The sequence below is a fragment of the Dryobates pubescens genome, chromosome 12 (genome assembly GCF_014839835.1).
Source record: "Dryobates pubescens isolate bDryPub1 chromosome 12, bDryPub1.pri, whole genome shotgun sequence".
Classification (NCBI taxonomy): domain Eukaryota; kingdom Metazoa; phylum Chordata; class Aves; order Piciformes; family Picidae; genus Dryobates; species Dryobates pubescens.
Window position 1 is genome coordinate 6,379,365 of NC_071623.1, and position 25,449 is coordinate 6,404,813.

Here is a 25,449-nt window from a genome sequence, read left to right on the forward strand (position 1 = left end):
CCAGAAGAAGAAACAACTATGGCTTTGCTTCTTTTAAAGCCATTAAAAGAGGGAGAAGCATAGAAAAGAGTGACTACAGCTAGGATGACACCACTGCAGTCCAAGGAGTGAAAAGCTAAGAAAGACCATCAGGGGTATCAGCAATTTCTTGTATACCAGCAGTAAGTATGAAATGAGCACTGGGTTTGTTTAGCCAGATATGGTGATGACAGAGGTTCTTGGAATCAATACGGCTGACCAATATGATCGGGTATTGATCCTTTATTGTTCCAGTATTGCAGGCCTGTGGCTCAGGCCTATGGTGAAAGCATGGCACAGTAAAGCATGGAAGGAGAGGAGACAGGACAGGCAGGAAAAGAAGAAGTGTGTAGCAAGGAAACTGCTACAATTTATATAACCTTGGTGTGCCTTGTTGGCATGGACTCATTGGTCCCCTATGAGTGACCACACATCACACTACTATAGATTATTGGTCCAGCTATGGATGACACGCGAGGTTTGTTGATGCAGGTGCATGTCCTGTTGTCCCGAGATAACTCACTATGTTTCTAGCTACCAGCATCTTGTTTTAGTTACAGTGCTGCAGGCACAGCACTGTTCTGGCATTACTGGTAGCTGGCTCTGCACTTACGCTGAGCATGGCCTACCGCCATGTCAGGCTCTAGGCCTGCACTGCCAGATTGCTCACACCGCTCGTCACTGGTGTTCCCACAGGTTTGCCCTCGTATTTTTAAAACATCTTGTCAGCATCTTTAACACCACTACATGCAGGCAGAACTGTTACCAGGAAAAACACTCCTCCTGAAGAAAAGGCCTTTGTGGTGCTGGTGGATAAGCTCAACATGAGCCAGCAGTGAGCACTTGCAGCCCAGAGAACCAAGCAGAGCCTGGGCTGCAGCAAGAGAAGTGTGGCCAGCAGGGCCAGGGGGATTGTCCCCCTCTGCTCCACTCTGCTAAGACCCCACCCGGAGCACTTCTGGAGCCTCTATTACAGGAAGGAGGTGCTGGAAGGTGTCCAGAGAAGGGCCATGAGGATGAGCAGAGGGCTGGAGCTGCTCTGCTATGAGGACAGACTGAGGGAGTTAGGGTTACTCAGTCTGGAGAAGTGAAGGCTCCATGGAGACCTTCTTGTGGCCTTCCAGTATCTGAAGAGGACCTACAGGAAAGCTGGGGAGGGACTTTTGAGGGTGTAAGGGAATGATAGGACTTGGGGGAATGGAGCAAAACTAGAAGTGGGCAGATTCAGATTGGATGTTAGGAAGAAGTTCTTCCTTATGAGGGTGGAACTCTGGCACAGGTTGCCCATGGGAGTGGTGGAAACCTGATGCCTGGAGGTTTTTAAGGCCAGGCTGGATGTGGCTGTGAGCAACCTGATCTAGTGTGAAGTGTCCCAGGCCATGGCAGTGGGGTTGGAACTAGATGATCCTTGAAGTCCCTTCCAGCCCTGACAATTCTATGATTCTAAGATACTAGTACTTAAATGATGCTACTTTGCACGAGAAAGAGCCAAATTTGGTTCTGAAGACAGAAAAAAGGGATTATTAAAAGAAAACATAAGCATTTCCATGGGGTCTGCTTGGGTTTTTGCCTTGGGAGAAAAGGAAAGGGATGCAATATAACCATAGTGAGAATGTGGGAACACAGAAGTATGCCTGATGAGGATAAGAGACTCCAAAATGCAAGCAGTGGTAGCATGCTAGGTGTCTGAAAATTCCCTCATCTCAGTTAGTAGGTGTTACAGGGCAATACAGAAGTACAGGATCCATCTTTCCTTCCTCCAGGAGGTCTTTGTTTTCTCACCTCTCTATCCTGTGTCAACACGGAGCAACAGCTTGTAAGAAACTATTCTCATCATGACCCCTATCAGGGCTGCGGATGCACAGGCCCTTCAACTATGGTGTCTCTCATTTAAAAGAGAGATAGCCTATACTGCAGAAGAGCACCTCAGGAAGGGTTCAAGAGGATTTCTGAGCTTACTTTTGCTAAGCAGAGGAAATAAAGTACATGCAGCACATGAATCAGAGGTCACACTCAATTTTGTCCCTAAACAGCAAGGCAGAACACAGTATGGTCTCTTGAAAAGCCAGGCAGGTATGTGACAGGTCATAGTTTCAGCACCTCAAGAGGCTGACTACAAACCAGAGCCCTCAGAGCTGCCTTACTTTTTCCCCTATTTCCCTGAAAGTTCTGTGTGGTGGTTTTAGCTCTCTGCTATTGCTCCAATCCATTAACATGCTCCAATCCATTGAACTTCCATCTCTGTCAACTGATCAGCACTGGATTCAAAGTAATAGTTTTGAGTTTCTTTCTTGTTTGACATTTTTGTTGCATTTCAGGTTTTAAAGAAGGACACAGAGCTGTTGGAGCAAATCCAGAGGAGGCCACAAAGATGATCCAAGGGCTGGAGCACCTCTGATATGAGGACAGGCTGAAGGAGCTGGGTGTGTTCAGCCTGGAGAAGACTCCAGGAGCTGCTCCTTAGAGCTGCCTTCCAATATTCCCCTATCTCCCAACAAAAGCTCTGCTGAAACCATACCAAGGACTTGCACATTTCTCAAGCCTGCTTTCTGAGATTGCTGTCATCAAAAGCTATCCATGGGCTCTGACATTTTTGCTTTGCTGTCTGTGATACCTTCTCAGGAGCAGTTTTCTTTCACTGTTGGTTTTTGATCTTTGCTAGCCAGGGGGAGATTCATTTTGCTTTTCTAGTTCTCCAAATAGCAGCAGCTCAGCACAGGTCTGCAGAGGAGCTATTTTGCTGGCTGCATCATTACAGAGGTTCACAAACTCTTCAATGGTTCATTCTCTAGCTGGCCCTCAAAACCAGATTTGATCCAACATTCTACCCATTTTTTTTGCCTAATCTTTCCAAGGCATAAGAGCAAAATGCAGCACACATCAAATAAAATCTAAAACTAGGTCACTGCAGGACACAGAAGCTACTTTTGTGAGCAACTCACCACATGCAGACACCTTTCTAATAGGACACTTAAACCAAACCTTTACAGGCTTGGGCTTTTTTGTACTATTTTGGGCTCCTGTTTCATTATCATTCTGTAATTTGATTGAGCATTAGCACTTCTGATGTCACTGTGTCCTAATGGCTTGTGGGATGCTGGCCATAAGAACCACCAAGTTACAGGTTTTTAGTGAAACTGTGAACAAGGGACAGAGACATGGAGTGGGAAATGAAAATGAACCAGGAAGCACCACCCACCTGCAGGGCTGCAGTCCCTTTTTCCTTCCCCCTTTCTCCTTCTCATATGAGGTAATGCCTGGGCAAAACCTGAGCTTGCAGGGTGCCCAGGCAGCCATGAAGGCCAATGGCATCCTGGCCTGTATCAGGAACAGTGTGGCCAGCAGGAGCAGGGAGGTCATTCTGCCCCTGTACACTGCACTGGTTAGGCCACACCTTGAGTTCTGTGTCCAGTTCTAGGCTCCTCAGTTCAGGAAAGATGTTGAGTTGCTGGAAGGTGTGCAGAGAAGGGCAACAAAGCTGGGGAGGGGTCTGCAGCACAGCCCTGTGAGGAGAGGCTGAGGGAGCTGGGGTTGCTTAGCCTGGAGAAGAGGAGGCTCAGGGGAGACCTTCTTGCTGTCTACAACTACCTGAAGGGAGGTTGTAGCCAGGTAGGGGCTGGTCTCTTCTCCCAGGTAACCAGCAGCAGAACAAGAGGACACAGTCTCAAGCTACACCAGGGGAGATTTAGGCTGGATGTTAGGAAGAAATTCTTCATAGAGAGAGTGATTGCCCAATGTAATGTGCTGCCCGGGGAGGTGGTGGAGTCACCATCATTGATAGGGTGCTTGGTGCCATGGTTTTGTTGATGAGATGGTGTTGGATGATGCGTTGGATGTGATGATCTTGAAGGTCTCTTCCAACCTGGTTTATTCTATTCTATTCTAAAATAATTGCCATAGGGGCCTGTCAGACCTTTCAATTTTTCACTCACTGGCTTATGCTGAGGCTTATCTGAAGACACTTTAACTAAATCCTGCTTCCTTGATACAATCAGGTCCCATTGACTTCCAAGACAATATTTACCCAAAGACAGGTGAAGGACACAGGCTTTATTGCTTTGCTGATCTATAAGATATGACATTTAGCTATTCCCTGAGGGACACTGCAAGAATAAACCTATATATATGGTACATATATATAATGTATAGATCTCTGAAGATGAAGCATCAGAACTTAACCAAACCCCAGGTATCATTGATCTTGTGAAAGATCTGAAGAACAGGAGCACTTCACACAATCATTATCCACTAGCAATTGTAAAAATCAGAAATCATTTATCAATTAGCCCAGCTCCTATCCATTAAACTTTCATCTTTGTTAACTGATCAACACTGGATTCAAAGTAAGAGTTTTGGGTTTCTTTCCTGTTTGACATTTCTGTTGTATTTCAGGTTTTAAAGAAGGACACAGAGCAGTTGGAGTGAGTCCAGAAGAGGCCACAAAGATGATCCAAGGGCTGGAACACCTCTGCTATGAGGAGAGGCTGAGGGAGCTGGAGTTGTTCAGCCTAGAGAAGAGACAGCTCCTGGAGGACCTTAGAGCTGCCTTCCAATACCTGAAGGGATTCTACAGGAAGGCTGCAGAGAGACTTTTCCTGAGGGTGTCTAGAGACAGGACAAGGGGAAATGGTTTTAAGCTGAAGGACAGCAGCATTAGACTGAATCTAAGGAAAAAGTTCTTCAGTGTGAGGGTGGTGAGAATCTGGCACAGGCTGCCCAGGGAGGCCATGGATACCTCCTGCCTGGGGGTGTTGAAGGCCAGGCTGGATGAGGCCTTGAGCAGCTGAGTCTAGTTGAGAGGTGTCCCTGCCCACGGTGAGGAGGCTGGAGGAGATGAGCTCTGAGGTCCCTTCCAGCCATTCTTGGATTCTTACCTTGCTTTTAGTTATTGCTCAGTATACATTTTTCTCCCCTTTTCTTGTTTATGGGTCCATATTCGTCCACTCATCTTGCTTTGGACATGATGTTTTGGGCTGAACTTGGATTTCTCAGTAAAATTTTCACCTTCAAGCACAGTACTTTATGCAGTTACCACAAATCTATTCTGCCACTCACTCTCTTTTTCGGTTGAAGTTTCATTGTTTTGTTTCACTGTTTGAGTTACTTTATCATGATAAAAGGAGCTTTCTAATTAATAAGTAATGAAACAGCACACAAAGTGGACAAGCAACTACCACTTAACAAACCAGCATGATAAATGTGAGGAGCTAGTAAGCAGAACAATACCAAGGGAAACTTGAACATCAAGTGCCATATTTTAAAGAAAAAGCACTTAAATCACTAGCCATCCTTACAATCAGAGAATGGTTTGGGTTGGATGGCACCTCCAAAGGTCATCTAGACCAAACCCCCTGCAGTCAGCAGGGACATTCTCCACTAGATCAGGTTGTTCAGAGCCTTGAAGATCTCCAGGTCTGGGGCCTCAACTACCTCCCCCTGGGCAACCTGTTGCAGTGTTGCAGCAGCCTCATGGTGCAGAACTTGTTCCTAACATGCAATCTAATTCTGCTCTGCTCTCATTTCAAACCATTGCCCCTCATCCTATCACTGCAGGCCTTTGCAAACAGTCCCTCTGCAGCCTTCTTGTAGCCCCTTCAGGTACTGCAAGGCTGCTCTTAGGTCTGCCAGGAGCCTTCTCTTCTCCAGGCCGAACATCCCCAGCTCCCTCAGCCTGTCCTCATAGCAGAGCTGTTCACAACACCCTGATCATCTTTATGGCCCTCCTCTGGACCTGCTCTATCAGGTCCATATCCTTCCTGTGTTGAGGGCTCCAGAGCTGGATGCAGTACTCCAGGTGAGGTCTCCCCAGAGCAGAAGTGGCAGAATCTAAAGGAAGGTTCTGAAAGCCTGACTGCCTAAATTCAGATCCACTGACCAACCAGATTGCTCACTGGCATTTGAGTGGTATGAAGAAAGGAGAATCTTTATATCATAATACAATGTGCCCATCAGGGCACCTTTTTTTATTTTCAGTTTCTGAAGGGAAGCTTTGAGAGTGCTACAGCAGAATTGTTTTTCTGTGTAATAAACAAGGATTTTAAACTCTATTTACTGTATCTCTCATAAGGTCAAGGAGGGTGTTCTAATTGGGCCATGTTCAGATTAAATGCTCAGTAATACATTTCTAGCAGTAATCAGAATCAGATTCCCTTGAGAAAGAGAGGCAGGAAAAAACCCAAAGCAAAACAACCCACCACTAGAAAAACTGCTCACAAGGAGGATTCTTAATTCCTCCCTACAGCATCTGCTGCTTCTCTATGAACAGCATTTCCTGTTTCTCACAGACAGGAAAACATTTTACTATAGAAAGGTTCTCATAAATTGCACCTCTGGGTAAAGAAGTCTCCATTCTAGCCTAAGCTTTTATACAGTCATTAGAATATTAGAGGTTGGAAGGGACCTCCAGAGATCATCAAGTCCAATCCCCACTGCCAGAGGGGTGTCACCTAGGGCAGGTCTCACAAGAACACATCCAGAGGGGTTCTGAAAGTCTCCAGAGAAGGAAACTCCACAGCTTCTCTGGGCAGCCTATTCCAGTGCTCCATCACCCTCACCATAGAGAAGTGTCTCCTCACGTTGAGGTGGAACCTTCTGGGTTCCAGCTTGTACCTGTTGGTGCTTGTCCTGTCATTGGGCACCACAAAAACAAGCCTGGCACCTTCATCCTGACATTTATAGACATTGACAAGATCCCCTCTCAGCCTGCTCTTCTCCAGACTGGAGCAGCCCTCAGTCTTTCTTCATAGGAGAGACATTCAAGTCTCTTAATCATCCTCATAGAAATTAGTGCTAGAAAGTGACTTGGCATACATTTTTCCCCATGAAGCACTAAACATCTGCTTGTTTCACCAAAGCTTTTTCTCTCAGTTTTTTTTTCCTTTCCAGATGAGCTCTATCAACCCATTCAGTATCTGCCCATCAAGAAGTGCTTCCCTCTCAGCAGTTTATTTCCCACCAATCATTTTGCTTAACTATATCGTCTCTTGGAATGTCTTTTGTGCTGCCTGAGTGAACTGAATGGTGCCTTTGGAACAGGGAATACCAGCAACTAACAGAATGAGCTACATTTCTACAGCTCAAACCCTTCTCTGCATGTTTCGGAGAGCTACAACACAATGAGCTGTTCAAAACTCTAAAGAAAAAGAGCTGATGGTCATTAACTTCCTGTAAGTACATTCATGGAATGGTGTAGGTTGGAAGGGACCCCAAAGACCATCAAGTTCCAGCCCCACTGCCATGGGCAGGGACACCTTCCACTAGCCCAGGCTGCTCAAGGCTTCATCCAACCTGGCCTTCAACACCTCCTGAGAGGGGGTATCCACAGTCTCCCTGGGTAACCTGTTGCAGTGTCTCACCACCCTCACTGGAAAGAATTTCTTCCTAATCTCCAGTCTAAATTTGCCCTCCTCAAGCTTCAATCCATTCCCTCTTGTCCTATCACCACAAGCCCTTGCCAAAAGTCCCTTGTTAGCTTTCTCATAAGCCCACTACAGGTACTGGAAAGCTGCTCTAAGGTCTCCCTGGAGCCTTCTCTTCTCCAGGCTGAACATCCCCCCACTTTCTCCCTGTCCCTATAGGGGAGGTGTTGCCCTTACATATATACTATCTGTTGATCTCCATCTCTCTCTCCCTCTGTATATGCATAACTAAAATTAATCAGAATTTATACAACACTTCAAAAGGAAGTTCCTCAAGAACCTGTCTCCTTTGTAGGTAACAAGAAGCTCACAGCACATCAGACCATTAATAAGAAAGGCTTACTTAGGTGTTGCAGGTGATGCAGATCTTCTGGAGATGGCAGCAGGAGAATCAGACCTTCTTAGAGGAGATCCCACACCAGATGATGAAGCAGGTGTTGAGGATCGCTTCTCTTTCTTCACCTTCTCAGTCTAGAAGCACAGATCAGTTTAGCTTCCTTCATTACAACCAACACATCCAAAATGTATTTGCTTGTTTCATTAAGAAGACACAATCAGATGTGTGTAACACACAGGGAAGATAAAAGCTTTTTAAGCAGCAGCTCACAATCAGGTGCAGTAGTTTTCTCACTGTACATAGACATACTTCCTCCCTGCCACTGATGTCTTGTGTGGACATCCAGATAAGCAACACCACACCACAGCCTCTCCAGCTGTGCTTTGGAGAGGTGGTGGCACTGGGTGGGGTTCTCCAAATCATCTCCCTGCTCCTGCAGTACTTCTCAAGACATGATCAGCAGTGCACCCAGAAAGCTGCTGGATGTAACACTGTGAATCACACCAAAGACAGACGCCGCATTAACTCTAACTCCTAGTTTTCAGTCCTCTCACTTGCATGTGACTTAGCCAGCAAGAATTCTCCTACTAATAACTACTACAAGACACAGGACCTCAGCTGAATTTTACAGCCCTAGCATAGACCTGTTAAAACATGCCTTATATTGTGTAGACTCAGTGAAGGTGATGGACTTGCCTTTGCTTTTCTGGAAACCAGAGTGGATCAGTAATGCATTCTCTAAGCAAAGAGCATAAAAACTGCCCACAGGAGCAGGTAAACAATTGGTATAACCCAGAGGCACTGTCAACATACGAGGCTAGCTTCTGAAATCTGTGAAGCTTGCTCAGTAACCAGCAGGACTGCATAGTCATTATCATCAGTAGAGAGATGCTGCTCTTTGTCATCCCCATTCTCAGAAGTTACAGGCAAGTCCACACTTCAGTGCCAGAAACCTCAGTTCTCTGAAGAGAAAGGTGCTGCTGTTCCAAATCCCAACACTCTACAGTGCTCCTCAAGAAGAAGAAGATACTGAAGTGCTGCCACACAAGAGCAACAGAAGCATGCAAGGCTTACTTCCTACTGCTGTTTCTTACAGCACTTCATTTTCAATCATGTAAAGGGGACAGACAACCAGAAGCCACATCAGTGTGGCCAGAAAGGAAACCCAAACCACTGCAAACCCACCTGAGAACTTTCACCTGCAGCTGCCCCTTTCATGGCCTCGGCAGTGGAAGGTGAAGTGGCCTTCTTCCTGTCGGTGCTTCGGCTGGGGGAAGGCTTGTAGGGAGATTTAAGAGGACTAGCTGGGGCTACACGAGGACAGATATGGAATACTAAAGAGTTATAGTACAACAGCAAGAGCAAAAAGGGAGCAGAGGAAATGAAGGAGAGGAGAAAACAGCACACTTGTATGTTATCATGTTCAAAGGGAGTTTTCAAGATCACATTATAGAACACATTCAGCATGGGCAAATGTTCACTAAAAATGCTTCAACAAAAAGCAGTTTTACAGGTGTTCAGTTGTTTTAAGTTCTCTGAATTATTTCTCTCTTTCATTCTCTCCAAAACACTGCTCAATTTTTGGAGCAGCTGCCTATGAATGTAACTTAAGCTTCCTCTGCATATGATAAGAAGAGTAACAAAACAATTCAGTGGTTCATAGAATGGTTTAGGTTGGGAGGGACCTTGAAGATCATCTAGTTCCACCCCCCTGCCATGGGCAGGGACACCTTTCACTAGCCCAGGTTGCTCAAGGCCTCATCCAAAGTGGCCTTGAACACCTCCAGGGAGGGGACATCCACAACCTCCCTGGGCAACCTGTTCCAGAGTCTCACCACTTTCACTCTAACCTCACTCAGAAGCTCTTCCTAATCTCCAGTCCAAATCTGCCCTCAATCCATTCCCTCTCTCCCTATCACTACAAGTCCTTATAAAACATCCCTTCCCAGCCTTCTTTTCCTATCACTAGTTGGGTGACTTTGGAATAAATACTGCAAACCAGGAAAGGTGACAGAAGCTTAGGGATTTCTTTTTCAATGCCTGAACCTGGCAAAGAATCCTAAATTCCTTAACTGGTTTTCAAAATAATACTTCATTAAAAAAAACATAGTAACAAACCCAAACACATAGTCCCAAACCTAAACTATCTACTGCTGTAGATATTTCAGCTGCTGTTGTGGCTGACATCAGTTTGAGGGTGACACATGCATGACAGCACACAGGACAACTCTCTCTGGGTATTTCTGCAGTTGCAATATGAACAGAGGATTTTAGAAATGGGATGTTTTCCTCCCGGTGTTGTTCATACTGCCTTCAAAGATGAAGCTTTCACAGACATAGAGACCAACAGAGGACATGTATTTTAAATACTGCAGATGCCTTATTAGCAAGACAGATATTAATTGTACCCATGTGACCCTTCACTATGCTATTGTGAGACCCCAGCTTTAAATACTGCATTCAATTCTGGTGTCCCCAGCGTTAAGGACACTGGATTGAGTCCAGAGGAGGCCACAAAGATGACCCAAGGGCTGGAACACCTCTGTTATAAGAACAGGCTGAGGGAGCTGGGGGTGTTCAGCCTGGAGAAGAGAAGGCTCCAGGGAAACCTTAGAGCTACCTTCCAATACCTGAAGGGATCCTACAGGAAGGCTGCAGAGAGACTTTTGCCGAGGATGTCTAGAGACAGGACAAGGGGGAATGGTTTGAAGCTGAGAAAGAGCAGGGTTAGACTGGAGCTGAGGAAGAGGGTCTTCAGTGTGAGGGTGGTGAGACTCTGGCACAGGCTGCCTGGGGAGGCTGTGGCTGCCTCTTCCCTGGGGGTGCTGAAGGCCAGGTTGGAAGAGGCCTTGAGCAGCTAAATCTTGTTGAGAGGTGTCCCTGCCCATGATACAGAGGTTGGAGCAGATGCTGCTGAAATATTTCACTTCAAGGTTGAAAAAAAAAAAAAGATGTCCAAAGTGATGAGAGATGAGAAATGAGAGATATCCCTCAACCCTTTTCCTGGCAACTACTACCAAAAGCATCTAAGGCCCCTGAGTATCGATGCCTTCTGCAAGCTGTGCTAAGGCCTGATGGACTCCTGAGGAAATGAGTAGAGGACACTGGTTCACAGAGAGCTGTTCCCAGAATCAGCATTTCTGTTTCAGCTCAGGTCAAAAGTGGTTTGCAGGCCAAATTCTATACTTGTCACCCATGCCAGCATGCTGCTTTAAAGATCCTGCGGTGAAGAGAGATAAAGCTCAGAGTTTACAAAGAAAATGAGTTGGGAAGGACAATGATTCATAAAATGGTGTAGGTTGGAAGAGACCATAAAGATCATCAAGTTCCAACCCTCCTACCATGGGCAGGGACACCTTCCACTAGGAGCAGGTCACTCAAGGCCTCATCCAACCTGGCCTTGAACACCTCTAGAGAGGGGTCAGCCATGACCTCCCTGGGCGACCTGTTCCACTGTCTCACCACCCTCACTCTAAAGAATTTCTTCCTCATCTCCAGTCTAAATCTGCCCTCCTCAAGCTTCAATCCATTCCATCTCACCCTATCACTACAAGCCCTTGTGAAGAGTCCCTTCCTGGCTTTCTTGTAGCCCCCTTCAGGTACTGGAAGACTCCTCCAAGGTCTTCCTGGAGCCTTCTCTTCTCCAGGCTGAACAGCCCCAACTCTCCCAGCCTGTTCCCACAGAGGAGGTTCTCCAGCCCCCTGATGATCTTGGTGGCTTCATTTGGACTTGTTCCAGCAGCTCTATGTCTCTCTTCTGCTAGGGGCACCAGAACTGGAGGCAGTGCTGCATCTGGGGTCTCATGAGAACAGAGGGCCAGAATCCCCTCTCTGTGCTGCTGCTCTCACTGCTTTAGATGCAGCCCAGCACACAGCAGCCTGCTGGGCTGCCAGTGACCATTGCTGGCTCATGTTGAGTTTTTCCCCCATCAACTGACACCCCCAAGTCCTTCTACTCAGGAAGATGATGTGCCTATTGATTTCTTCTATAGTAAATACAATGTGGAACAACATCTGCAGGCAGCCCCAGCAATCCACCTCCAAATTTCAAGCAGAATATACTAATGTCATTTTGAGTTGGCTTTTGTTCAGTCTTCACAGTAGTTGATCCCCAAGCAGTAAGCAAACTGGGAATTTTCTCATGGGCCAAGAGACAACATTTCTCCTTCCAAGAGACACTGTTTTTAATGCAGGAACAAGGCAAGTAATTTTAGAGGCATTCAACATCAACGTCTCCATGAACTGCAATAAACAAAGGAGGCTTTGCAATGCACTTTTAAATAGCTTTGTATTAAAAGCACAGATGCCTGAGCCTATTTCAACCATGGTATGTTGAAATACTGATAAAGATGACCACTTCTTAATCATCTAATTTTATCCTGGAGAAGTGGTTCCTTTTACCAACAGGCATTTGGGTGTGGGGGGTCTGGGCTGTTTTGTTACTTGCTTAAGAATTAGGAGGACTAGAAACATTAACTTTTAATGATGTCTGCAAAAGAAGGTGTGGGTTATTGGACTGCCATTTCCAGACAGGAACAAGAACTACCATCCTGAATTTTTAGTTCCTTAAGGACCTGTAATTTTTGCAACTGACAGAGAATCACAGAATCATTAGGGCTGGAAAAGACCTCTGAGATTAGCATGTCCAACCATCAACCCAACAGCACCATGCCCACTAAACCATGTTCCAAAGTGCCACATCTACACCTCCAGGGATGGTGTTCACCACCTCCCTGGGCAGCCTGTTCCAATGCCTGACTACTCTTTGAGGAGAGAAAATTTTTCCTAATAGCCAATCTAAAGCTCCCTTGATGCAACCTGAGACCATTTTCTCTTCAGCAGTGTCTCTGCTTTCTCCTGAAGTTATCATTTTACAGCTACATACATATGTACACACACACACAAAAATACACCTACAGTAACTCAGGTGAAGGAAAAAGTAATTTAACAGCAAAGAACTGCAACCCTACTGCAATAATTAAGGCTCGAATGGTGCACTGGGATTTCTGTTCTACATACTGCCTGGCTATGAAAGGGGATGACATGAATAGATCAAATAAAGCCCCTGAGAGGTGTCACACAGTGGTATTAAAAAGAAAAAGAAAAAACAAAATATCACAGAATGTTAGGGGTTGGAAGGGGCCTCAAAAGATCATCCAGTCCAACGCCCTTGCCAGAGCAGGAGCACCTAGACCAGGTCACATCGCAATGCATGCAGGCAGGTTTTGCATGTCTCACAAGGAGGCTCCTCTCTGGGCAGCCTGTTCCAGGCCTCTGCCACCCTCACACTGAAAAAGTTTTCCTTCTGTTCCCTTGGCACCTCCTCTGCTCCAGCTGGCACCCAGTGCCCCTTGTGTGGTCCTTGGACATCCCTGAGCAGAACCTGGTTCTGTCCTCCACACACTGCCCTGCACATCTTTGTAAGCATGAATGAGGTCACCTCTCAGGCTCCTCTGCTCCAAGCTAAAGGGACCAAACCCAATCAGCCTTTCCTCCTAAGGGAGATGTTCCATTCCATCATCTTTGTGGCTCTCTCAGGCAGGTCTCTGAGGTCCTTCTTGAACTGAGGGGCCCAGAACGGGACATGACATTCCAGATGCAGCCTCACCAGGGCACAGTATGGTTTCTTAAATGAATATATTCCACTTTCCATTGGGTTAGGTTTTAGTAATGCTGTTAATACCAGTTTTTGTCTGCTTGGTTTGGACTTTTGTTTGTTTGTTGTGTTTTTTGTTTTTTAATAAAATATGTTCTCCTTAAAAACATTAAGAACAAGACCTGGAGTACTGCATCCAGTTCTGGAGCTCTTATTACAGGCAAGATCTGGACATACTGGAAGGTGTCCAGAAAAGGGTCACGAGGATGAGCAGAGGGCTGGAGCTGCTCTGCTATGAGGACAGAGTGAGAGAGTTGGGGTTGTTCAGTCTGGAGAAGAGAAGGCTCCCAGGAGACCTTCTTGTGGCCTTCCAGTATCTGAAGGGGGCTACAAGAAAACTGGGGAGGGACTTTTGAGGGTGTCAAGGAGTGATAGGACTGGGGGGGATGGAAAAAACCTAGAAATGGGTAGATTCAAATTGGATGTCAGGAAGCAGTTCTTCCCCATGAGGGTGGTGAGAAACTGGCACAGGTTGCCCAGGGAGGTGGTACAAGCCTCATCCCTGGAGGTTTTGAGGGCCAGGCTGGATGTGACTGTGAGCAACCTGCTGTAGTGTGAGGTGTACCTGCCCATGGCAGGGGGGTTGGAACTGGCTGATCCTTGAGGTCCCTTCCAACCCTGACAATTCTATGATTTTTTCCAAACACACTTCCAACACGAACAACTTCATTCCTACTTTTACTATCAAGTAAATTGACATTTCTTTCAGCATCTGTTCAAAGCCAACCAAAACCATCTGTGAGTAATTCACTTGCTTGTTGTTTTTTGTTTGTTTGTTTGTTTTTACCTGGATTATTGTACTGCTCAGAAAGCATTAATGTACTTCTGCTTCTGGCTAGAGATGACTGTGTGGGAGTCAGCAGCCGAGAAACAAGAAAGTTTTCCATGGGACTAAGATGCATGCGGTGAGCTGAAGGATGGGAGCAAATGAAATCAAATTTAAAATGCCAAGAAACAAACCAATGTTACATTACAAGAACTGAAAGAAAACAATGAAATGATTACATGAAAAGAAAACCAACACAAAACAACCCCAAAACTTTTAAGAGTTGAACTATTTCAAGATATTTTTCAGAGGGAATGAAAATAAGGTTTCCAATTTCTCCACCATTTTCATGTCCAGCAAGTACAGGAAGGTTATGACTGTGCTGCATTTTGCTCTTAATCAGAGGCACGTTCCAAATATAGCAAAGTTAGGGCTGTGCTGCACTTTGCTCTTAATCAGAGGCATGGCTCCACTCTGCGTAATGGTTGCTTTCATGACTCAGCATAAGGAAAAAAAAAGAAGCTTTGCCTTCAGTAGGAAAGGTGAAGCATTTGGTTGTAACAGCACAGCTGCTCACTAATGTGCCAACCCTACTGAGACCGCATTTAAAATCTGCTGTCTCACCACGTTATGTAAGTCTTATTTATACAATATACCTGCATTCCTTCCTAAGTCCATAACCGTGAGCATCAGTTAGGGAAGTTATTCATAGAAGCTCCTATTACACATACATAGAGCCATCTACCATCATAATGTCAGAGCTGTTGAGTTTTCATTAATTCAGAAATGAAAGCCAATTCACCTTTTCAGTCTGGAAACAAGCTTTCCCTGCTACTTATTTCAGTCAAGAAACTCTTCTAGAGTTTCAAAAAAAGGGTAGAGGAGAACAAAAAGGACACACTAAATCCAAAGAGTTCACAGTGGGATAAACCCTTTGGTCCTCTCTTGCAGTGTTTAGTAACCATTAATCCCACAAGATGATCATCTTTTGCTGAGCTTCTCATGGATCAGAGCCTCAAATCAAATTAAAGGGCTCTACAACCAAGGTTCTCAGATTGAAGTCTCCCAGGTGGCTCATCGGACATACTTCTGCCCACGGTACAGCCCAAGTCTATGGTAGAGCCACATGTTTGGCTTACTTGGTTTCCATTATTTAGCTAGAAGATCACAAGAAGCACAGTTTTAGGCAAGTGCAGCAGTCTCACTACGTACTTACAACCCTGTTTGCTGGAGTATCAAAAACTGAGAAAGAATCATTAATAAAAACCCCATGTATGGGGGGGATCTCCAAGACAGCAGCAGAGTCGTGGGATTTGCATTAACTTACTGAGTTATTTTGACTAACAGACATAAGGAAGTTACACAGCTACATGAAGAAGAAGTGCTTTAAGCAGAAGAAGAGCTTAGGCTGGTAGGAGAGCAGCATAGTCACTTGCCTCTGTCAGGGGAATGCGTTATAGCCGCTGTGGAGGAGGAGAGGCGCTTACTGATGGGCGAATCCATTTGCTTTGGCAGATTCATTGTAGAGGCTGAAAGTTTGTCACATGCTGCAGAGAGATGCATTGAAGATATTTGTATTCAACATCAGAGCCTTGATTAACTCCCTAAATTAACCTTGCATTTGTACTTGTTGGCCCTTGCCACTCGTCATAGCACTGAATAAGGCAATGCCAGGGAACAGCATTTTCTGAGACGTGCTTTGGGGTGCATTTTATTGAATTCCAGTTTTACAGCAGCCTGTCTTTTACACAGCCACAGGCAAATCATTATCTATCAGGTCTGTATGAGCTGCAGCCATTCTGACATGAGATATTCAGTAACAGCACAAGCAGAAAGTTAAAGAAAAGAAACTGCATACATAAGGCTGAACTCCTTATCTCTGTTCCCTTCTTCCCCTATTTTCAGTCTGGAGTGGACCTCAGGTATTAGACTAATATGAAAAATGAAATAACAAACATTTATGAGTTCACATGATGAGAACTCACTCCTTCCTTCAACAAATAATCTGGCAGCAACCATTTGGTTTTATCTTTTTTTTTGGCTTAAGAGCAACAGGGAAGCAAGCGAGAGAAGGGAAGAAAAGCAAGCGAGAGAAGGGAAGAAAAGCAAGCGAGAGAAGGGAAGAAAAGCAAGCGAGAGAAGGGAAGAAAAGCAAGCGAGAGAAGGGAAGAAAAGCAAGCGAGAGAAGGGAAGAAAAGCAAGCGAGAGAAGGGAAGAAAAGCAAGCGAGAGAAGGGAAGAAAAGCAAGCGAGAGAAGGGAAGAAAAGCAAGCGAGAGAAGGGAAGAAAAGCAAGCGAGAGAAGGGAAGAAAAGCAAGCGAGAGAAGGGAAGAAAAGCAAGCGAGAGAAGGGAAGAAAAGCAAGCGAGAGAAGGGAAGAAAAGCAAGCGAGAGAAGGGAAGAAAAGCAAGCGAGAGAAGGGAAGAAAAGCAAGCGAGAGAAGGGAAGAAAAGCAAGCGAGAGAAGGGAAGAAAAGCAAGCGAGAGAAGGGAAGAAAAGCAAGCGAGAGAAGGGAAGAAAAGCAAGCGAGAGAAGGGAAGAAAAGCAAGCGAGAGAAGGGAAGAAAAGCAAGCGAGAGAAGGGAAGAAAAGCAAGCGAGAGAAGGGAAGAAAAGCAAGCGAGAGAAGGGAAGAAAAGCAAGCGAGAGAAGGGAAGAAAGAAAGAAGCAGCAAGTTTTTCTTTTGTCCTACCCCAGGGGCTTTCATTTTTGTTCTGCACTACTGTTTGACAAAGTCTGTTTGAGCACACCACCTGACTTGCCATTTATTGTATGTATGTACAATGTATGACAGGAAAAAAATGTTATTCAGGTATTAAATGACAAATACCACTACAGTGTACCAGTATTGAGTGATCACTGCATGGACTGCTGAAGCTAAAACCATAGATGCCTTGCACCTTTACATTTTATTTAATTCAAAAACAAGGTGTTTTCAGCTAGGCAAATATAGTTGCCCATAATTCTGCAGCTCTTCAGTCACTACATTCCCTATAATATGCATTGAAATGCTGCCTCAGTGGGGTCTTCAAGATTTGCCTCAATCTACTACAGCAGGATTCTCTGTGTTTGCTTTTAAAATACAAGCAGGTGTAATGGTGGTACCCTGCAGAACATCAGCTGCACATCTAAATCTCTTTGTAGATGAGCAACAATCAGTACAAAAAAAAATCCAATCTGTTTGCACAGAACTAACAATTCTGTGGGACCATGGGCAGGACAACATGTCCTGTGCATTCTGCAAGAGCAATATCCAAGCCTAGCTCCTCCTTTGGGGAGAGAGAAAGACCTCAGTTCTTAAGAGCACAGGTAGAATTTTCAAAGGGCCAAATACATTTGCAATCAAAATCAGAAATGCTGCATGGAATTTTGGAGGACTCATCTACTTCACAGTCCTTTTCTGGGAAGAATAACTTAAAGAAAAGTAAAAACCAGAAACAAATAAACAAGCAATAAACAAAACCCAAACAAACCCAAAACCAGTATAAAAGAAAACAATATCAATTAAAACAAATACATACAACAATATAAACTAAAACAAATATAAATACATTGAGAAAGAAAACAATATAAAATAAATTTAAGTAATAAATTTTTAAAAATCAATAAAACAATATGAAAGGAAACAAAACACAGTTGCTCAGACAAAGTCAGGTACTTCAGTTTGTTACCAGCTGGGCCAAAAGCCACGTCAGGAAGCTGAAAGCACAGCATGGCTACTTAGACTGAATTTGCTTGCACTTAAATACTGCAGGAAAAGTCCTTTGTGATGGAAAAAAAACCACCACAAAAGGACTGTTTGGATGAAATAAGGTCTCCATAATACATTTTCTCTCAGTGAAGCTTCTTTTCAACAGCATCTGCACCTGTGCATGCCCCTTACATCTGTCAAACGTGTGCAATTATATTTACACACAGACACACAAACACAGAGCACAGGCAGAATTAACAGAGTGGGAATAGTCTACAGTGAGTGAGGAAAAAAATCACCATGAAATACCTCTAAGTGTGCTGGAATGAGAGGCATGCATTGCTCCACCATGGCAAAATTAAAAGGGAAATTAAAAAGACATTTGGTCCACATCTCCAAGGGTAATGCTGTAGAGAACTAGACTGAAATAATAAGGGGGGAAAAAAACCAAACCAAACCACAGTGGTTAGGAAGGAGGAGCTCAGTGGATGGATTACAGTGATTAGAACAGTTAGAAATGAGACAAGATGGGACTGTGGATTCTCTGAAATACCATTGAAGGAATCAGCAGGAGCAGTAGAGGTCACAGGGTCTGGAGGAAGGGTGTTGGCAGCTAAACCTAGAACAGGGGGTGGGGTATTTTCTGATTCACCTACACGGCAGAGAAATCAGAGCAAAAAAAGAGGTGAACGAAATTACTGAGTAAATTGAGGAAGCTAGAATCAAACATCAACTGCCTCAAAGACAAACTGGCTTCCTTCTCAAAGCATAAAATACTTCTTTTATTATCAGATATATTTAATTTCCTGGCTGCTTCTTTTTTGATGGCACACTACAAAAATCATGATGTGAAAGAGTTTGCCTTTTCAGACAAAGTCTATTTAAAAGACAGCAACTGTCACATTTTCACCACCACCCAAACATGAATCTTTTTCTCCCCCCATAACATCAGTTTAGAGAAAGCTGACACATTTAACCAAACGAGGATTTAAAAGCAGAAAACATGCACCTATCAGAAACATAAAAGCAGTACATGACTCATTACGTAATTCAAAGGATTTCTTCTGAAGCCAAATCAAAAAGGGCAGCAACAAAAGTATGTGAGGAGAAAAAAATAAAACCCCATAAAACAAATCCACCAAGCTCTTTTAAACTGCACGTGCTGCATAGCAATCTAGAATTTCCCCCTGGGTTTTTAGAAGCACCAAACAAAACCAGATCATCTTTAGAGAGGTTTAGACAACACTCAGCCCTTTGGTGAATACTCAATTTGCTAACTGTGTGCGTGGGATGAAAACGCAGAGGGAAAAGAATACAGAGAGAGAGAGAGCATCAATTTTAGTTTTAGCATCCTCCAAACAGATTCTGGTTACTCTGTTAACATCATCTGTGCTCCTCAAGTTAGGAGTGACCTTTCTGCCTAGAAAGTATTAAAGAGAGGAAGCCTGGCAAGCAATTACAAAGCACCGATTCACGCCCTAAGGCAGTAGCCCCATCAGTACCACCCTAAGCAGAAAATGCATCATCCTCACTATCTCCACAACCTCATGCATTTTGCACTTGGGAGATCTGCAATGCAGGCAGCCTGTTTCACTCACCATCTCTCCCTCCTGAGCCTGCAGCCAGTGCTCCTCCCCACGACCATCGCTTCTGCTTCTGTTCCAGCTGCTGGCTGCGTTCAAGGGACCGACGCATCATGGCTTCTAAACGTTCCTGGTGATATTGAGACAAAACCAGAAACCAACTCTGAATTAGTTGATTTTTTGGTGGCGTTTTTTCCCCCTCCCTCCTTCTGAAACCACGCTCAAAAATAACTAACTCACTCAAATCACCATTCCCCTGTTGCTCCATGCGAGATGATTACAAGAGCTTCTTTGCAGTAAAAGAGAAAAAAAAGAGTGAGTAAAGAAGGCATCAGCGTGCTACCTACCCCTAGATGTCTGTGTCCTTTGTCTGCAAGCCACTGAGGTCACCACAGAGGCCTAAGTAAATAACACAGGTTGCATCACTGCCTAGCATCTGCTCCTGCTGGTGAGGCTGCTGCTGTGCTCTGGACTTAATTTGTATAAGAATAATGCTCGGCAAGCATTAACTCTTTCTTGTCAAGGCAGCCCTCAGGATTTTTTCCTTTCCCTCTCCCCCATCCCTTTCTGAGCACAGCTCAATTGCTGCAATGCCAGTGGCTCCTCCTAGCCACGCAGATAAATGAGCACTTCAGACCCAAAGTAGGTTACTTTGCAGGATGCTCCATATATTTATTTATTTTCACTACCCCTCCCTCCTTTCTCCCCCTATGTTCTTTACAGGCTAAGCATTTAAGAGCTTATGATTTCTTTATTTTTTTCTCCCCTGTGTATTTTTTTAGTGCATGCCCAGATCATGCTGTTCTGAGTTTTTTTCCCCCTCCACACCCACATTCCTCTATGGCTTGATGAGTCAGGATTTTCAGATGGGGAAGAAAAGGGAGGAGACTTCATTCCCTCCCCAAATCCTGCGCTAACTTACAGTTCTGTATGGTCACTTTATTACCCTCTCCACCACCTCTTCTTACTCAGAGACCTCCAACTCAATTTTCTTCCCACCTCCACCCTCTGTTAGTTTCTCAGTGGTTTACCAGGACAATGATCTCTGCAATTTTTCCTCTTCCTCCTTTCAGGCAGATAAAACCTGGTGCTTCTCCAGCCACCAGCCCATCATCAACCATCCTCTTCCTTTCCTCCTGACATTCACATCTGGCAACCTCTTCATCCTTACATTTCTGCAGCCCAAACCCTCCTGTGAAAGACGAACCCCCTCTTGGTGCCTCCAACTCCTGCCACAATGGATTTTAGCCTTTGGATCCTCATAGTCATTTTGATCCTATTGATTACTACCTTTGCTACATCATTCTGGTCTAGTATGAAACTCCTGCTCTATCCACTCCCAACTCTTGATCCTGTAAGGCTTCTATGATTACATCATAGCCCTTTTTAGTTCTATTAATCCCCTGCTGTTCTCCAGTATCCTTTTGGTAGCTTAGCTCAACTGTGCAAAAACCTCTTCTGCATCTCTCGGCCACATGACTTTCTGCCACCGATTCATGACTTTGGCCTAGGTTTCCTATCCCCTTCCCTAAGGTATTTACCATCCATTTTCAGAACCTGTTCAAGGAGGTCTCCCTCTGCTGTTTCTGATGGGGCTCCTCTAGCAGATCACACCCTAACATCAGGCACCTGCAGTAACTACCTTGCCTGGAACTTTAATGCACACACCTCTACCCTTCATGTTACCTTCCTGGGCCTCTGTCTGTGGTCACTGGCTTTCTACAATGCCAAATGCACTCTCATCAGCATCTGCTCATCTGCAATATACTTGTCTCCTCTTCCATGTCTTTGAAGAATCTCTCCTAGTACCATGACTTCCATTCGTTTCTGACCTCATTTTTCCCACCTCATCCAAGCATGCTACCAATTATCCACCAATTTCAGCAGCAAGCCACTACCGTTTGTCTTTAAGTTCTCTTAATTTCATTACCCAGCACTGATACCAAAAAGAATTCCATTCTATTAGCCTCTACACAGAGAGTGATAAAAGCCAGTTCTCACACACCCTTTCTGCTGTTCTCAGCCCTCCTGTCCCTGTTGCTTTTGGCCAGGGGACCCACCCTGCTGTTAGAATTTCTACTGCCATGACCAGGAAGATGATCTTTCATGCAGTCATGTGGTTTAGCTTTCACTTCAGCTTTGTCTCCCCTTCCATGTCTTTAGCTCAGGGTCTGTCATGCAAAGCCCACTGAAAGAAGGCAGCTGCTTCCCCGCCCTCCCTCCTCTCTTTTTGTCTCCCTTCTGTCTAGTCAGTGCTATCAGTGTCCAAGCAGCAAATGCGTGCCCTGCCTCTTGCCTCCTCCTCCTCCTCCCTGCAGAGCAAAGGCAAGAAGCATCACAAAGCTCAAGCACAGCCTCTTCTGCAACAGCACATAAAAGCCCCACAGTTTTCAATACCCTCTCTCACTTCTTGTTTGTACTTTGGGTGTGAAAAGAAAGCAATATTCCAGCCTCTATAATTCAAAGTCACTCCCCTCAGGTTTAGTATGCTACAATTTAATTTGTCTCAATACTTGCAAATGCAATTTTCACATTTGAAACTTGTGTGAGGCATGCAACTTTCACGCTTTTTGCTTGTATACCTTCCACCTCCCCACGTGATTTTAATTCTGTTTGAATCCCTTTCTTGTATTTTAAGTCTTTCCAGTCCACACCTCCTATTTTGCCACCAGTCCTCTGCAGCCTGCTGATTTATTTTCATTCTTTTCTCCTACTGTGCATTTGGATTCAATACACCTTTCCAAGAATTTATCTGAGGGGAAATCACCCTCACATTTCTTTCTCATTAAAACAGACACTTGGACAGAATCTTTCTTTTGGGATCTAATGAACATTGTCACACATCAATCAAAAAAAAGCTAAGATGAAAGCAGTCAGGTTTCACTGATCCAGGTGATTTCTTGGATTTTTTTGTTTTAATGCTGCTTGGAGCAAGGAGCAGCAATATTTTGTAGTCTGCAAGCCACAGAGTACACTTCTACCACCTACCATGAGAGCACTGGTTTAAGAATAAAGCGCAAGATGGACTAGATGAGAGACATGAAATTAATTTTCATCCATATCTGAAAGCTCATCCTACCTACAATCTGAGGGTGAAATCTTCAATTACATGCTGTGGAGAGGTTCATTAATTTTCATTTGCAAAGAGCCTTTCATTAAAGCACTAAAGAGCATAATTATGAAACCCCCTGAAACCCTGCAGATGTAACTTAGATAAAGAACAATAAAAAGGCCTTTTTTTACCTCCCACCCACAAATAAAAATGTTGTTTAGCGTTTTCAAGTCAGAACAGAACTGAAAAGTCCAAGAAAAGAGTGGGCACACGTGGAAGCATAGCATGAACGACTCATACACTCAGAATTTGGTCTGTGATGAAAGTTAAAGACAAAGAAATCCTTTATCTTTTCTCTCTGAGCTGGAGAGATATGGACTTGATGGGTGGACTGTCCAGCAGCCAAGGAATTGGTTGGATGATCACATCCAAAGGGTAGTGGTCAATAGCTTGATGTCTAAATGGAGATAGGTGACAAGTGGTGTCCCTCAAGGGCATGTATTGGGACCTGTATCTCCATCAGTGATAAAGACAGATAGATTGAGGACACCCACAGCAAGTTTGCACCAAGCTGAGTGGTGCAGTTGACAAGACTGAAGAACAGGATGGGTGAAATCCAGAGGGCCCTGGACAGGTTGGAGAGGTTGTCTTATTGAACCTCTTGAGACTCTCCTCAGCCAAAGTGTAAGGTCCTGCACCTAAGTCAGGGCAATTCTAGATATCAACACAGGCTGTGGGGGATGATGGAATTGAGAGCAGCCCTGCAGAAAAGGACTTGGGGGTGCTGGTAGATGAGTAGCTGGACATGAGCCAACAGTATGTGCTTGCAGCCCAGAAGACCAATGGCAGCCTGGGCCGCACCAAAAGAAGCATGGCAGCAGGCTGAGGGAAGTGATTGCACCTGCCTGCTCTGCTCAGCTGAGACCTCACCTGCAGTACTGTGTCCAGCTCTGGGGCCACCAACACAAGAGAAACATGGACCCGATGGATCAGGTCCAGAGGAGGCCACAAAGATGATCAGAGGGTGGAAGAACATGTCCTATGAAGACAGGCTAAAGGAATTGGGGCTGTTCAGCCTGCAGAAGAGAAGGCTCTAAGGAGACCTTAGAGCTGCATTTCAGTATCTGAAGGGGACCTACCGGAAGGCTGGGGAGGGACTGTTTAGAAGGGCTTGGAATGATAGGATGAGGGGCAGTGGTTTGAAACCAGAACAGGGCAGATTTAGGTTGGACATAAGGAAGTTCTTTACAATGAGAATGGAGAAAAACTGGAACAGGCTGCCCAGGGATCTGGTTGAGGCCCTGTCCTTGGAGACATTCAAGATCAGACTGGAGGTGTCCCTGCACAGCCTGATCTGGTTGGAAGTGTCCCTGCTACCTGCAGGAGGGGTTAGACATGACCTTTGAGGGTCCCCTCCAACCCAATACAACCTGTGACTAGATGAGCAAACAATGTGCAGAAGCCTTCCTGTCTACTTCACAGACAAAGCAGCTCCTTAAAATCATATCAACCAATCCATGTGACCCTCATGTGGGAACTCTTAACAGCTGTAGATAAATACACCCTGCACAGTGAGCTGCCACAAAGAGCCCTGATGTACAAGCTCGAGTAAAACCATAAAAAGAGAGCCATCTACTGCTTGTATCCCAGATGTACATGTTACCTTCCAGTTACTCATCCAGGTTTTCCTCAGACTAAGCAACAGAACAAAGATTTGCACTTCTTGGTCTGGAAAAAACACACCACACAACCAAGAAGCAAAACAAACCCAAACCCCAGTAGTGAGAGTATAAATAGCTTGACTGAAGTACTCTGACTTTCTCTATGTGAAAAAAAATGACACAGATGTGGGGGAAAAAAAAGGATATTTTTCATTTTGAAAGTATTATGACTCAAAATAACTTGTGTAAGCAATTCTAAACCAATTTGGAATCATGGAAAATCAGAGAATGGTTTGGGTTAGAAGGGACCTCCTAAAGTCAGCCAGTCCAACCCCCCTGCAGTCAGCAAGGACATCCTCAAGCAGATCAGGTTGCTCAGAGCTTTGTCCAGGCTCACAGATCTCCAGGCACAGAGGCTCAGCTGCCTCCCTGGGCAACCTACTGCAGTGTTCCATCACCCTCATAGTACAGAACTTGCTCCTAACATCCGATCTGAATATGCTCTTCTCTCATTTCAAACCATTGCCCCTCATCCTGTCACCTGCAGACCTTTGCAAACAGTCCCTCTGCAGCCTTCTTGTGGCCCCCTTCAGGTACAACATAAACAGCTTAATAAACCCACAAAACCTCCTCCTCTTCATTTTATACATCCACTGGCACTGTAAGAATCACTGTAAGAAACTGCTTCCTGGTTATTATCAGCTGGCTTCATTCTTTGATTGGCTCTTCCACATAGCAACAACAGAGTTCTGTTATATTTAATTTGAGGAGCACATTAAGAAGTAAAGTGTGTCCTTGCAGCCCACAAGGCCAGTGGCATCCTGGGCTGCATCAAATGAAGTGTGGTTGAGAGGCTGAGAGAGGAGATTCTGCCACTTTCCTCTGCTCTGGTGAGTCCTCATCTGGAGTACTGCATCCAGGTGTGGAGCCCTCAGCACAGGAAGGACACGGACTTATGATTCTATGACCTAACGGAGCCCAGAGGAGAGCCACAAATATGCTCAAGGGTTTGGAACACTTCTCCCTCAAGGACAGGCTGAAGGAGCTGAGATTGTTCAGCCTGGAGAAGAGAAGGCTCCAGGGAGAGCCGAGAGCAGCCTCCCAGTACCTGAAGGGGGCTACAAGAAGCATGGAGAGAGACTGTTTGCAAAAGCCTTCAGGGGCAGGACGAGGGGCAATGGTTTGAAATGAGAGAAGAGCAGATTGAGACTGGATGTTAGGAACAAGTTCTGGACCCTGAGGGTGGTGGCACACTTCAGCAGATTACTCAG

The 25,449-nt window shown here is 44.9% G+C and overlaps 1 protein-coding gene across 1 annotated transcript in view; it reads right to left on the reverse strand.

Annotated features, from left to right (window-relative positions):
- MAP7D2 (MAP7 domain containing 2) overlaps positions 1-25,449 on the reverse strand; it is a 48,501-nt gene that overhangs the window by 17,416 nt on the left and 5,636 nt on the right. Inside the window, exons 4-9 of the mRNA XM_054166152.1 lie at positions 19,481-19,595; positions 18,436-18,534; positions 15,632-15,742; positions 14,217-14,339; positions 8,959-9,107; positions 7,780-7,907 (exon numbers count right to left, since the gene is read on the reverse strand). Of these exons, the coding sequence (XP_054022127.1) occupies positions 7,780-7,907; positions 8,959-9,107; positions 14,217-14,339; positions 15,632-15,742; positions 18,436-18,534; positions 19,481-19,595 (725 nt within the window). The remainder of the gene's footprint in view (positions 1-7,779; positions 7,908-8,958; positions 9,108-14,216; positions 14,340-15,631; positions 15,743-18,435; positions 18,535-19,480; positions 19,596-25,449) is intronic.